We start from the raw sequence: 13,568 nt of genomic DNA on the forward strand, positions 1-13,568 counted from the left end.
AAAAATAAGTATACTAAAAATAATATTGTTAAAGTACATCAAGCCTTTACATCCAAAATGTTAGTATTCATAATTTCAATGTGTTATCAGTAATGGTAAAAATATGTAATAAAAAAGGTAAAGTGCTCTCCTGTGCTTAGCACCACGCCATGAAGGAGTACAGGTGGTGTGGGGGGTAACGCCCCACACTTTCTTGATCCGGTCGTGAGTGGGGCGATGTGATCAGCATCACGCCCCTTACCGCCTTTACCCCCCAGGGTTTCCCCCAGGTACCAATGTAATTCGGCGCTGAGAATATATGTGATAATTACAATTAAATTATAACTACTCAAATTGTGCTATCCTTGCCCTTCTATAAGTAGAACTGCGCCCATTACTTCTGTATATATCCACGGACATACATATTTGTTGACAAATATAAATATCTACTGAAAATTGCTGCGCAAACAAAATGACAAATTTCAGCAAAACCTCTACCGGCCGGTACAAATGATACGAGGACCCATTACCTGAAACTCTGATATAGATCCATTTACATTATTCAGAAAAATAGAAATAGGAAGAATGATGATAGTAAGCCATACAATCTATATCAGGACCGAGGTCAAAAAATTAGGGTGAGATTTTCAGTCTTATTTGTCAAAAATAGTATGTGTGTATGTGAATTACTTTATACATATATATCACTGAATGTGCATTATTATGCATGTAAGTATGGTAGTCATTTCGAACCGTATTCTTATTACTTAACTGCATTCAGATTTTAAAAAGCTTTCATTACAACACAAAGCAGTCAGCTATATACGTACACGGAACTTCTGCCCCATCTACAGGCAAGAAACAAAAACTTTGCTGTTTAAATATTGCAATATAAAATAGGTTGATAAAGCTAATTTCCCATGTTTTATTATTAGTTTGAGTTTTGTTTTTACGTCCACTTTAAGCACAGATAATCTAATCGGGACTGGACGTACAGTTTAAAGTGTTACATGTTATCCATTAGTCCCCAAATGGCACCTAAGTATCAAAGTCTATTTCGGAACCTTGGAAGCAAGCTAACATATCCAAGTCTTCAACGGGCACCATAGGCGTAACTTTGCGGGGGGAGGGGGGAAGTTAAGGATAGTTTTGTTAACATCCTAAGACCTGAGAAGCTAAGTAATAATTAATAATATTTATGACCTTGCAAATGCAACAGTTATTTAGCAAATAACCCTGGACACTATTTCTATGGGATGAAAAACTTTTGGACTCTGCACCCCCAAAAGTTAAGCCTCAAGTTTGTACCTGACCCCCCAAAGTTAAATCCCAAGTTACGCCCATGACGTGCAGAGAGCGAAACATTCGAACTGAACCTAACGTAACGTTTCCACTTAACGTAATGAACAATTGCTGATCGCATTGGAACGTTCGACTTACTCACATGGGCGCGAGATTTTTCGCTTGCCTTGAGCGAGTCCTCAGTAAGCGTACAAAAGGTCCTTTATGTCTGTTGACCGCACCAAAGCTAACAGTAACTCTTGGTGCAGACAACTTCAAATACATATAATACTAGGCAAATTATCCATCGCCAGGCTCATTCATTCTTGTTTTCCGCAACGTGGGTCAAGTAAATGAAACAAAAGCACCAAGAAGCTTAGGACAAATTCTGCCTTACCAGAAGTATCATTTCATTCGCTGAAAACACACAGAATAAAGAACATAGAACGGATGGCAACGGACAATTTGCGTAGCCTACTGTTATCTTTGCGGCTGGTTGTAGAGCATAAGTCCATCACCATGTTTATTTTCTTGGTTTATGGCAGGGGTTCCCAAACGTATTCGTTTCACGGCGCTTAGTGTTTCAAGATTTTTCCGCGGCGCTCAAGTCAGAATGTACAATGGGATCCATGAGTACTACCGTGCAAATTGTCCATGACCATTTTCATTAATTTTTCTCTTACATCCTATGTGTTTTTAAGCGATGGATTTCTAAGTGTGCTGGTGCAGAACTTGTCAACAGCTTGTTTTGAAGTTTCTTTCAATTGTTGAAGCCCTTATTGGGTCAAATAAAGTGTACGAGCATGGTGATGGACAATTTGCAAGGTAATACTCATGAATCCCACTGAACGCCTATCTAACACTTGCAACGCTCAGTTAGTGTGGTTAGGTTGCTTGCCTTAAGTTAAAAAAATAAACATATATTTCAAATTCAGATACATTTTATGTGTGAAAAGGGAACAATAATATCATATAACTAGTATGTGTCATTTCAGTGAAAATACTGGAACATTTTGCGGCGCTCCTGTAAGCCAGCCACGGAGCACACTTTGGGAACCATGGTGTACGCAATGGGAGCTTCAAGAAGCAAAACGTCAAACAAGCTGATGACAACCTATTCAGAAGTAGACGCAAATGTCCTTAAAGACGCGTAGGATGCAAGAGGAAAAATAATATTAATGAAATAAGCATGGTCAATTTGCCTAGCAATACTTGTCCATCCCACTGTACAATAAAGTTTACAGTCTCCAACTGGCGATATGGCGTAGTGGTAACAATGTCGCCTAGTAATCAAGAGGCGCCGAGTTCGATCCTCGATGAAGGCAAATGGTAGTTCGTTTCCCGCTTTAAGCCGGCCTCCTTAACGGAGTGGTCAGCACAGTGCGCTACGACGCCATGTGGCGGCTTCGAATCCCGGCCCGATCATGGGTGTCCCTTCATCAATATCATCACTCATCCTCATCTTCACAATTAGCCACAAGTGTCAGAAAAGCGAAGTTATATAAACCAAATCAATTCAGCAATTAAATTGTAGATCCAGTTCCAATTAGCTACAAATCCGGTGCACTAACCAACTACTGCTGAATTTCACGGAGAGATGAAATAGGTAGGTCGAAAATAGCCAAACATGCATAGAATTCAGTGGAACAACCTAACAGTACTACAGAGAGAACCAAATTGGATACAGGAAAATCAAGGTTTCAACGGAATGGTTCAAACCCTTACAAGTCATTCCACTGTAGAATTCAAGCAAATATGGTCCCCTTCCCTCAGAACATAGAAATAGCATAAGTGCTGTAAAAATATTAGTACAAAATTCCTTGGGGTGACGTTGAGGAGTTTGTAAGACAGTGGATTTGTAGTAAAATAAATCACAAATCTGTCGTACAGGTTCCATCGACAACAAAAATAAATTTGTTCACTTGAAGACGAGTGTGTTAGAATAAGCATAGTTAGAAGCACTAGAACATGCATAATGTCCAATTAACATTACTAATTTAGAACTATTGTCACTAACATTTCGAGAATTATTAAATCATCCATCTGTCTACATTCACAAGATATGTTTAGTAGATTCAAGTAATTTTCACGGTTTGTAAAGAATGTAGCCTACAGCGCCAGAATTAAAGGAATGCCTGGTGATCATAAATGTGGTAAGCACAAAAATTGACGCAAAACAGGGCATAAAAACTGAAGGTCTCAATCAAACGTTTAAACTAAAACAGTAGGTTTTTCGTCTTGATCTGCTGCAAAAATATGTAAAACCCTCTAAAAATCTATGGAATTTAGCGTTAGTTTGGATCTCAGTGCTATTCATGATACATTGTTACCTTTCCCACCACATTCCATCAAGTCTTATTACTGTTACTTCTGGAACACAACAATGAAAGTGAAAGTCTATTAATCAGATGAATCCCGTTGATAAATCAGAAGGAACGTAAGATCAAGCACTTACAACCTAACCTAAACATTAATGCATCGACTTAGCCATTGTCCATGTTTAATTTTCCGAGACTGCAGATGCATTCTGTATTCAGCTCATTTATATCCTGTCCAGTTGATTTCTCCAGATTTTTATGTAACTCCTTTCCAGAGAAAGCACAAGTTGTAGATCAGTTACATTATATATGATTCCGGCTCCGTTGAGTTACGTTGGACACGTAATCAAATGTGTATATGTATCCCGACAATGCTCAACTGGAACTAAATAGTAGTGTTAAAATCGAGACGAGGCCGAAACGAATACGAGAACAAAACTGTCGATATTGAGACGAAACCGAGAACGAGACAGGCTTACTCATTAACTAGATTGAAGATTCGTCACGTTACAGTACTCTCTCTACCAATAAAAACACTACTAATTAGGCTATTTAACTAAAATTGTAGTATCTAAAGTATAGGACTAAATATCAAAGAGACAGTGATAAATGTTCATATCATAACACGAAATAAACCAATATTAGAAATTGACAAAATTCCGTGTTATTTACTATGGTGATTTTAATAAAAGATGTATAATAGCGTGGAAAATACTAAAGTTTTCCGATATAAATTCCTTCATACTTTTAGGCGTTGTTGTAAAATCTGGAATAAAATAAAATATTAATAACCTTTAATACTTTAAAAACAGTAATGGTGATTATTATGATAGTTCAGTCGTCTTTGAACATAGGCAGAGAGAAGAGGTTAGGTTAGTAATTAACGATATCCGATTGTAAACTTTAATACGAAAGGAAATATCACTCTCATTTTAAAATTACCAACATAATAAGTGACTCGAGAAGTGAATAGGGGAAGCAAAATCAATGTTCTGAGTCTAATAGAATTCCAAACATGGACGAAAATGATCACAGCTGTAGTGTTACATGCAATCTACGAGATTCTTGCGTTCACTTTGTTACTGTTTAAAGCTACAAACTTCAAGACAGTAGTATTTCATGCATTTGTGGACACAGGCCTTTGCTCCATTAAGAGAAGCATATAAATTAGCAGCGTGTGAAAAGAAAAAAATGCTGACATGAATATTTGGGCCCAAAATGATAATTAGACTTCATTAACAACCAAAGCCTTAACTATTGCTGATTCTCCGATAGCAAGGAAGGACCGTTATTCAAGCAGGATACATAGAATATTAATCCAAGTTGGCTGCTACAATAGTTTTTTTTTTTCAGACATAATGTGGAAATGTTGCAGAGTCGAGAAGTACAGTGGGATCCATGAGTATTACCGTGCAAATTGTCCATGATTAGTTTCATTAATTTTTCTCTTACATCCAATGTGTTTTTAAGCGATGGATTTTTATGTATGCTTGTGCAGAAGTTGTCAACAGCTTGTTTTGAGTTTTCTTTTAATTCTTGAAGCTCTTATTGGGTCAAATAAAGTGCACGAACATGGTGATGGACAATTTGCACGGTAATACTCATGGATCCCACTGTACGTAATGGTCAACATTTGTAAGAATGAACTGGATGTTAACCACAGTTAGTATTTAAACGGTGAGGCTTGAATTTGCCATACTGTCGGTCGAATTCCATTGTTTAAAGATACAAACAGTGTTTCCTTTTACCGTTAATTTTTTATAGCCTATTGCGAAATTTCATTATTATTTTGATTCAGAGCCGCGCCTAGGGAGGGACAACTCGCACCGAGGGCCTGCGCCAGATAAAGATAATTGATTGTGTACGGTCTATTACGAGTTTGTAAGACGCTGGTGTTTCTAATATCCAAACTATTGAAATCATATCCTTAAAATGTACTACATAAAGAAAATAGTGTTCAAATATTGCAATCAAAAAAGTCAATATGCACTGTGCGTTTAATTACAGAATGAAATCATGATGTGGAAATATTATTTTGTATGAAACAGTGTAAATTCACTACACCGTCAAATTGCAATGGGAACTAAACACAAAATAATTATGTTAATGGATATGATTAAAATTTTTCACTCTGATAGGAAAAATAATAGTTTGATATTGAATACACCCAGTTTTGTAATTAAATATAATGAGCATCGCACCAGTAGCATATCGGTATTACGTAGTATCCGATAATTCTGTTTTAAACTTCAAAATGTTCAATAATAATACGAAATATATAAATTAATGCAATATTGTTTACATCGTGATTATATAAAACACCTGTACTTTTGACTAATGAATAAAAATCTGATTTCTTCAGACTTCTGAAAAATTTTGTTATAGGGCCCGCCAATATTGTATGTCCCAGGCCCCACACCCATCCTGTTTCGATTCCTTGATGATTTTTCCACTTGCAATAATAGATGTTATCAACCATTTCGAGACATGTTGGTGTCAGCATAATTACCAGTGCACCAGACACACACATACAGACGACAATCACCCCCGACAAGGAAATACCAAACACATTACTGTCATTGGTTGTCTTTCTTACTTCGTTGTGAAAAATCACGTAAGTAACTTGGAAATAACCTGTCAAATAAGTACGATTTTATAAACTTATGTCCCTTCACACTAAGACGGAAAATGCACACCAAAGACAGAGGCGAAGTAAACAAATACAAAACAGTGTACATAAATTCAGCAATTGGGATCAAAACTTTGCATCATAAAATACCACAATGTCATTCGGTTGTTTAACAAGATATGACATTTAGATACACCTGTTACTTTACGTAATTTCCCTAATTACCGTATACTGGTAGCTATAACAAAGGACACCAATGTAGCACTCTTGTACCTTTCTGTGAAAGAACAAAAGTACAACTTGACGCTTTGTTTTGGAAGCGCTAAAGGATTAACGGTCATAGCAAACGGACAACTGCGGGAAAAAAAGAACGTGTTTCAAGTATTCGAACATGAATCCACCTGCTAAATGAAATTTTAACCAATCTTCCCTTTCATCATTGCATTCAGATTTCTTTCTACAATATTCAAAATGCACTATAACTGGATATACTGGTATTATCGTATCGCTTCAACAGAAAATATCGGACCTACAAAATGCAATGTAACTGAAGTACGAAAACATAACTTTCCTATGCTGCTAATTTTACCAACGCCTTCTACATTATCAACGTTTTACGGAAAAAGCATCTTGCCCACTGTTGCCAAATCTTTCATCGATCAGGAATCAGCGTCATTTGAATTATTCAAAGATTGGTTCAATTTATTTGGAACACTTAGGCTACTTAAAATGTATATTAATAGTATTAACATCAGTTCTATTTTCATTACGAAATATCACTGCACGTGAAAACTTCAGAGGTTCAATCACCGTGTATTAATGAAAAAATAGAGGTCTACAGTCGCAAAAACGTAAATGCTGTGTCTATGAGTGGAGTGAATATGATACAAAAGTAATCATTGGATTAAACAGAGTAAGTGTGGTCGGCTTGCAAGATTTTCTAGCCCTACACTTCCTGCTCCTCTCCTACGTAGCTTTTCTGATGCAAACTGCATGTCAAGCCTTAATATTCAAGAGCACATGCATGAAGTTTACGCAAAATGTTGCTATTTTTTTTAAAAAAAAGTTTGAAGATCTCTCTGTAAAAAAGGTCTATTCGCAACCAATGTATATTGTGCAAGGGTAGACTGACTGTTACCTGTTCATTACGTTAGTCGGTAATGTCAAAAATTTCAAAATAGAATCTTTAACATGTTCTTCTTAGAGAAAGTATTTACTAACGAACACTTCGTTACTTTGGAAAATTCAACTTTTATTAACGTATTTCAGAATTGTATATTAACTCAAGAGTATTGTTCCCAGGCCCGTAGCCAGGAATTCTTAGTAGGGGGGGGGGGGGGGCGAAGACAATCCTAGAGGGGCAAACTTTTAATATATTGTGTTTCATGGACAGATATAGCAGGGTACAGAGGGGCACTTCCTAAAGTTTAACATAAATAGGCTAATCGGGACTCCACATTTCATTCTAAGATTTATTTTCAGGTTAATATAGCAAAAGAAAACTGTTCAGCTTTTGAAAAATTCTCGTCTGTTTTCATCTGGGCCTATTTCAGGAATGGGCCTAATGCTGCAGCATCGATAACACCCACCTTAATTAGGCCCTGATACGAAGCCATGGGATTCCAGGTTCGAGCCTGGACATGAGTGTTCTTTGTGAGCAGAGGTGAAACCACAAATTTTTATATGGAGAGGGGGGTGAAGTACCAGGACAAACGTGCCAATAATAATAATAATTATAGTAATATAGTGGTGGTAGTAGTAATAATAATAGTAGCATTAAAATAAGTTATTATCGTCGTAAATCATGAAAAAGGGAGTAGAAGTCGGTGCTAAAGCATTTGTGTTTGAACAAATGATTTGAAATATTTTTCCAACACGTTCAATTTCATATTAGCTAGTAATGGAAAACAAGCACACAAAGGGTGTTTTTGAAAGAACATTATTCTTATTGTACATATGATGACACGTATAACTTTCATGTACAATATATATTTTACACATATTCAACATGGAGCAACGTAAAATAAGAAAATACATGTTAATGCTAAATTGTGTACGTATTCAAAGTTTCTTTAATATATATATATAAGATTTAAATACATTACATGATCAATTCATCCGCCAAATTGTATCTCAAACGTGCGCGCTTCTTTTCCTCAAAATAATTGTTTATGAATTTAAGCAGCAACAATCTGAAGTACCTATATATCTGGCCTTACTTCTCTCTCGGGTAATTTAGAATGCATTACAGAAAAGAATCCTATTGGGATCGAAGCGAGCAGGAAAATCTTTAGATCCAAATATTTGCAAACTGAAAACAATATTGATTTAATAGGGCACAAATAATTTCACGGGGCCCCATGGCATTCTCTTTAACTTTTATTTCCCATTTAGATCGTTTTGGCTCCCATGGCAGTCTCCCGCCATCCCCTAGGTATAGCTCTGAACTTAGAATATAAGAATAGGAGACATTGCGCTTGAGAGCGAAGCGAGCAAGAAAAGTTTACGAAATGCACTTTTATTTTTATAAAATTTGAAATCGAAGGTGCAATTGCCCCGCTGTGCCCCCTGCAAGTGCCCTTAGCCGTCTGAAAGAAAAGTGCAAGAAACACTTAGAAATTAATTCCAGCGTGAGCATCCATTTGTCCTGCTATTCTTAGATTCTGTTAATCATGTTTCTTTACTTCAATGTTTGCCCCTCCTAGATCGCACTTCCGCTGCCCCCCCCCCCCCTTGTAGTTGCAGCACTGTTTGTGAGTGTCTCTTCATCAATTTCACGTCATCACTCACTGTCAGATGTGGCAAAAAAGCAACGCTAAGTAACAAAAATCAAATATCCACTCCCTCTCTATTTCACATGAATCGCCAAAAGGTAGACTTGGGAAACAAAAAATTATGCAGTTCAAACTTCATAGCAACACATCCAAGAAAAACGTCCAAATACATTAGGCACCTTTAATACAAGACACCTCAAAATGTCACAACTGTTCTACATACTGAAAATTACGAAATCATCTCCCGAAGTCTGAATCTGGAAGGGAATTTTTCCCCCCAATTCTGATACGACATTATACGGAATCCCCCATACCTTCATAAATCACAAAATCAATAAATGTCTTTATGTTGCTAGAGTAATACAGGATATAATTGTAAAGATTAGTGAGAATTCCAGGTATTTTTACCTGTATTTTTCACAGGGGGGCAACTACCCCCCCCCCCCTAGCTACGGGCCTGATTGTTCCAAGAGCAACAAATAATGTTTTCAAGAAACATTTAAGTATTTCTAGACTTTTTAGGTAATGATGACGCAACACGACAGGATACTTTTTTATGCAAGGGTATAAAACTTTTCTAAGTGAAAAGTTGTACAGTGGGATCCATGAGTATTACCGTGCAAATTGTCCATGACTATTTTCATTAATTTTTATCTTACATCTTGTGTGTTTTTAAGCGAAAGATTTTTATGTATGCTGGTGCAGAAGTTGTCAACAGCTTGTTTTGAGTTTTCTTTTAATTCTTGAAGTTCTTATTGGGTCAAATAAAGTGCATGAACATGGTGATGGACAATTTACACGGTAATACTCATGAATCCCACTGTACACGTATAAAAAATAAGAGTGAATTTACTTCTCAGTGGATTTCATCTTCATTTGTACTAACTCGAACCAACTGTCAAACGAATTGAAATAATATTAAAACACATATGCACGTGGGATTTCATAGGAAGCAGTTCAATGCTTAACGTCTAACTACAAACGTTAAGTAGCATGTGCTAATCTTAGGAGTAAAAACATAACAGAAAGCAGGAACCAACTTGTCTTACCTTGTGCTGTTATGAACCTTTCACAGAAGCAGAACAGACATATCACAGCGCATGCAAGTCTTGTCATCATCATCATTTCTTCCGATGAAGACTTGAAAAAGAAAGGGGGGGATTATGAGGAGAAGAGGCACCGAATGCTATCTCATGGACGTCACTTTTTCATTCCACTTCAAACACTTAAAAAAAAAACTAAACAGCAACAGTTGTCACCACACACAAAAACACCGCAAATGAACACCAGCACAGCACTTTCCTCGACACCGTTCACCTGGCGACTGATTCCGGCAGAAGGAAGGGAAACCGGGCAAGAAGGTTGTCGGACGAGTAGTGAGGGGGAGGCTCGAGACCGTCACGTGAGTGTGACGTCATAAATTACGGGGGCAGTAGAGCGAATATGTTAAGGAGTAGTCCTCTGATAACGGTATCTCAGACACCACAACAGTGGTATTTTTAGTAATTCATTTTACCAAACGTGCTTTTATTCCATTGTATAATTGAGAGGAGAATGTGTCGCTACAAGTTGCAGAAAGTATACAGAATGCAATTATTTTGAAAAAATTACGTTCAACGATATATTTTGCGGAAATTAAATTTTAACACCAGAACACTTAATGCCGCAATTTCTTGTTTCTCCTCCCCCCCACTCCTCAAAGAAAGAAGACAATTTTCAATACATTTTGCTCGTTCTGAATTCTAGTCTTGACAAGAGCATAGGTTTACTATACTGTGTTAATCTTTAAATCTATTTTATATATTTAGATATTGATTTTTGGTATTTAACGTCGCATTTCTATCCCTCTTGATTCTTCGCGACTATGAGGATGAGTCATGATTATGATGAAATTGATGAATGGACACAAGTAATCTCTCTCTCTCTCATTACGTCCCAGCCAGTGTATTCGTGGTATATATTATTCTCTATGATTTTTTGTTTCTTTACATCGCTTTTCAACCTCTCCAGATTAATCACGGCTATGAGGATAATTGGTGAACTGATGAAACCGTTTAAAAAGCCCATGCTTACCCTGAAGTCGAACCCAGTATCGTTTGCGTTAACCAATACACCACGCAGGCTGATGTTGTTCTGATTGTAATTACACCTTAGAGTATAGAAGGAATAGAGAGAGCGTAAGCGTGTTTTCTGGGCATGGGGAAGGGGGTGAGGAAAAACCGCCATCTTGGGATGCACCACAGTTAGAGCTGATACAGTGGTGGAAGTGGGGATTTCAGCGCGGAATGTTCGTTTATAGTGCATACTATCTGTACATTTCAGTGACACTGCGAGTAGATAATAAATAAACTATGCCTCTGTGCGCAGCTTTCGGATGCAACAATAGAAGTGGTAAAAAATGTTTTTAAAAAAAGAAGGAATTAAGAGATCCCCAGATAAACATGCTTACAGCATATTTACGTTCATTATACACGCATTTCTGTTGTGATTTTATTAGTGGCATTATTATTAACGGTATGTATAAGTTTTTAATTTCAAAATTGTGACATATCGGAATAGCGAAAATCGCTCGCACGTTTCATAAAGGTTTATACGTGTTGAGAACTTTGTGAAATGTAAATTCAATCAACGAACAAAGACAGACTTCAGAATGGTAAAAGGGAGACGTGTCGCTTGGAAACCAACCATCAGAAATAAATGAGACTTTCCGAACCGAAGCGACACGCCAAGCTGCACGTGTAGCTCGGACTGGGCCGTTTTCTTAATAGAACGTTCGTTGAAACGTTTCAACGTTTATGCAGAAAGGTTGAAACGTATTGTCACGATTAGTCGAACATGTCGCGAAAGGCAAAATAAAAAAAAAATAACTCCCAAATTCAAAATCGACCAAACAAGAGATAGTGAAAAAAAAAAAACATGGAACCTTACAACATCCATTGAATAATCGACATTTTGCTGAAATGTCTCAGGCGTTCGCTGGATGATCATGAAAAATTACATTTCTAAAATTGCAGGGAGAAAAAATAATAATCTAGAAGTCTCGATTGTGATAACAGAAGAGATGGACGCGACGAGAAGACAAAAAAGAAGAACATAAGGAGATTAATCGATGCGGACAAGATAAACGATGATCTAATCAATAACATTACAGCATTAAGTGCCATGCATTCTTTCCTCGTTCGTAATAAAATTTAACAAATTATAAAAAGGATAGCAATCCAACTTGTCATTTGACCTCCTTAGTGAAGCATGTTATAAAAAAATATATATATATTGAAAGTTTCCAGTTCGTTTCATTTCGCGATTCATCCTCATAGCCGCGATAAACTTAGGAGGCACAGGCTTGTATACATTCCATCTTTCGTTCGGAGGGACAAGGTAAACCGAGCACCTAACCAACCATTCAATGATAATAATATTCATGAATTTTTGTTTTGAATTGAGAAAGTAAAAAAAAATGATCACCTCCTTTAAATATCACATCTACTCTAAAGCATTCATTCGCTGTTCATATTTTCCGTCCTTGAATTCGAATGTGTGTTTTGTCTAACAATTGATTAAATTAAGTACCGAACATTATCGAAAAGCAATTCTGAAAACATTATACTGAAATATTAACATTATAATAAGTGTCCTTCCATAGCTGTTTCAGTCTTCAAACTGCTTCCAACACTGCTTCTGCATACTTTTCAATAAAATCAAATTTACCGTACGTCCTGGCCCTTTGCAGATTAACGAAAAATCGTCTAAAGTTTGAAGTTGTGACCCTTCTCTATACCGTTGCAAGCTTTTTTGTGGTTATTCAAAGTACCTCATTTTCACATATTCAAATACACACCAGTGAAGGGAGTTCATGTCTCATTAGTGATTTTAAATTTGTATTTTTGGGACCATGCACACACTTCCTAACATTGTTGCTTTGTAGTCGATGAGTTGTGCGGGTACAGATGTGAAGTAGTTAATAAGACCCCACACAGACAAGCCCCCCACCATTTCTTTCCGACATAGTTGTTGTTTTGTTACTAGAAAATTGTTATGATTACAGTACACCTGTATCAGTATAGAATAACATAGTGCCATTTTCTGTTTCTGTTGCCAGCAAAAGCAAATCTGCAGGTCACAGGTTCGAGAAACAAGACATTTTTTAAAAATTCTCCTGCGCATAATATGGACCACCTATAGCGATGATATAATATAGATCGTATTAACAAATATACTTCAAAATTATGTAATAAGATTTTGGTTTAGTATTTAATCACAGCAGCAAAACAAACTCTCCATTCGCTTCACAACAGAAGTTAAGTGCATTTTGCATACATGAAGAAGCAGAAATTTACGCCCCGAGGTGTGCTGTTGGAAGACTATACAATAAGACGCAGCACCTCATTCTTTACAATAATAAGTAAGCAGTAGAGTAAAAAATCCTCTGTTTTATTTTGATGTAAAAAAAAGTTTTAGTCCATACATTGATCTGATCCCCCTTGTCCAAAATAATAATAATAATAATAAGCTCCGGTCTCATCTGGAGATTGCAACACTGATATGTCCGTCTATTCAGAAAAAAAAAAAAAGTTTTAACATCCATGG

The 13,568-nt window shown here is 36.7% G+C and overlaps 1 protein-coding gene across 1 annotated transcript in view; it reads right to left on the bottom strand.

Moving 5' to 3' along the window:
* Window positions 1-10,296, bottom strand: part of fw (CUB and Sushi multiple domains furrowed) — a 250,719-nt gene extending 240,423 nt beyond the window's left edge. The window contains exon 1 of the mRNA XM_083110082.1: window positions 10,031-10,296. Within this exon, the coding sequence (XP_082966208.1) occupies window positions 10,031-10,106 (76 nt within the window). The 5' untranslated portion in view covers window positions 10,107-10,296. The remainder of the gene's footprint in view (window positions 1-10,030) is intronic.
* Between the last annotated feature and the right edge of the window lie 3,272 nt (window positions 10,297-13,568).

Source organism: Lepisma saccharinum, chromosome 23 (assembly GCF_977018435.1).
Source record: "Lepisma saccharinum chromosome 23, izLepSacc3.1, whole genome shotgun sequence".
Classification (NCBI taxonomy): Eukaryota; Metazoa; Arthropoda; class Insecta; order Zygentoma; family Lepismatidae; genus Lepisma; species Lepisma saccharinum.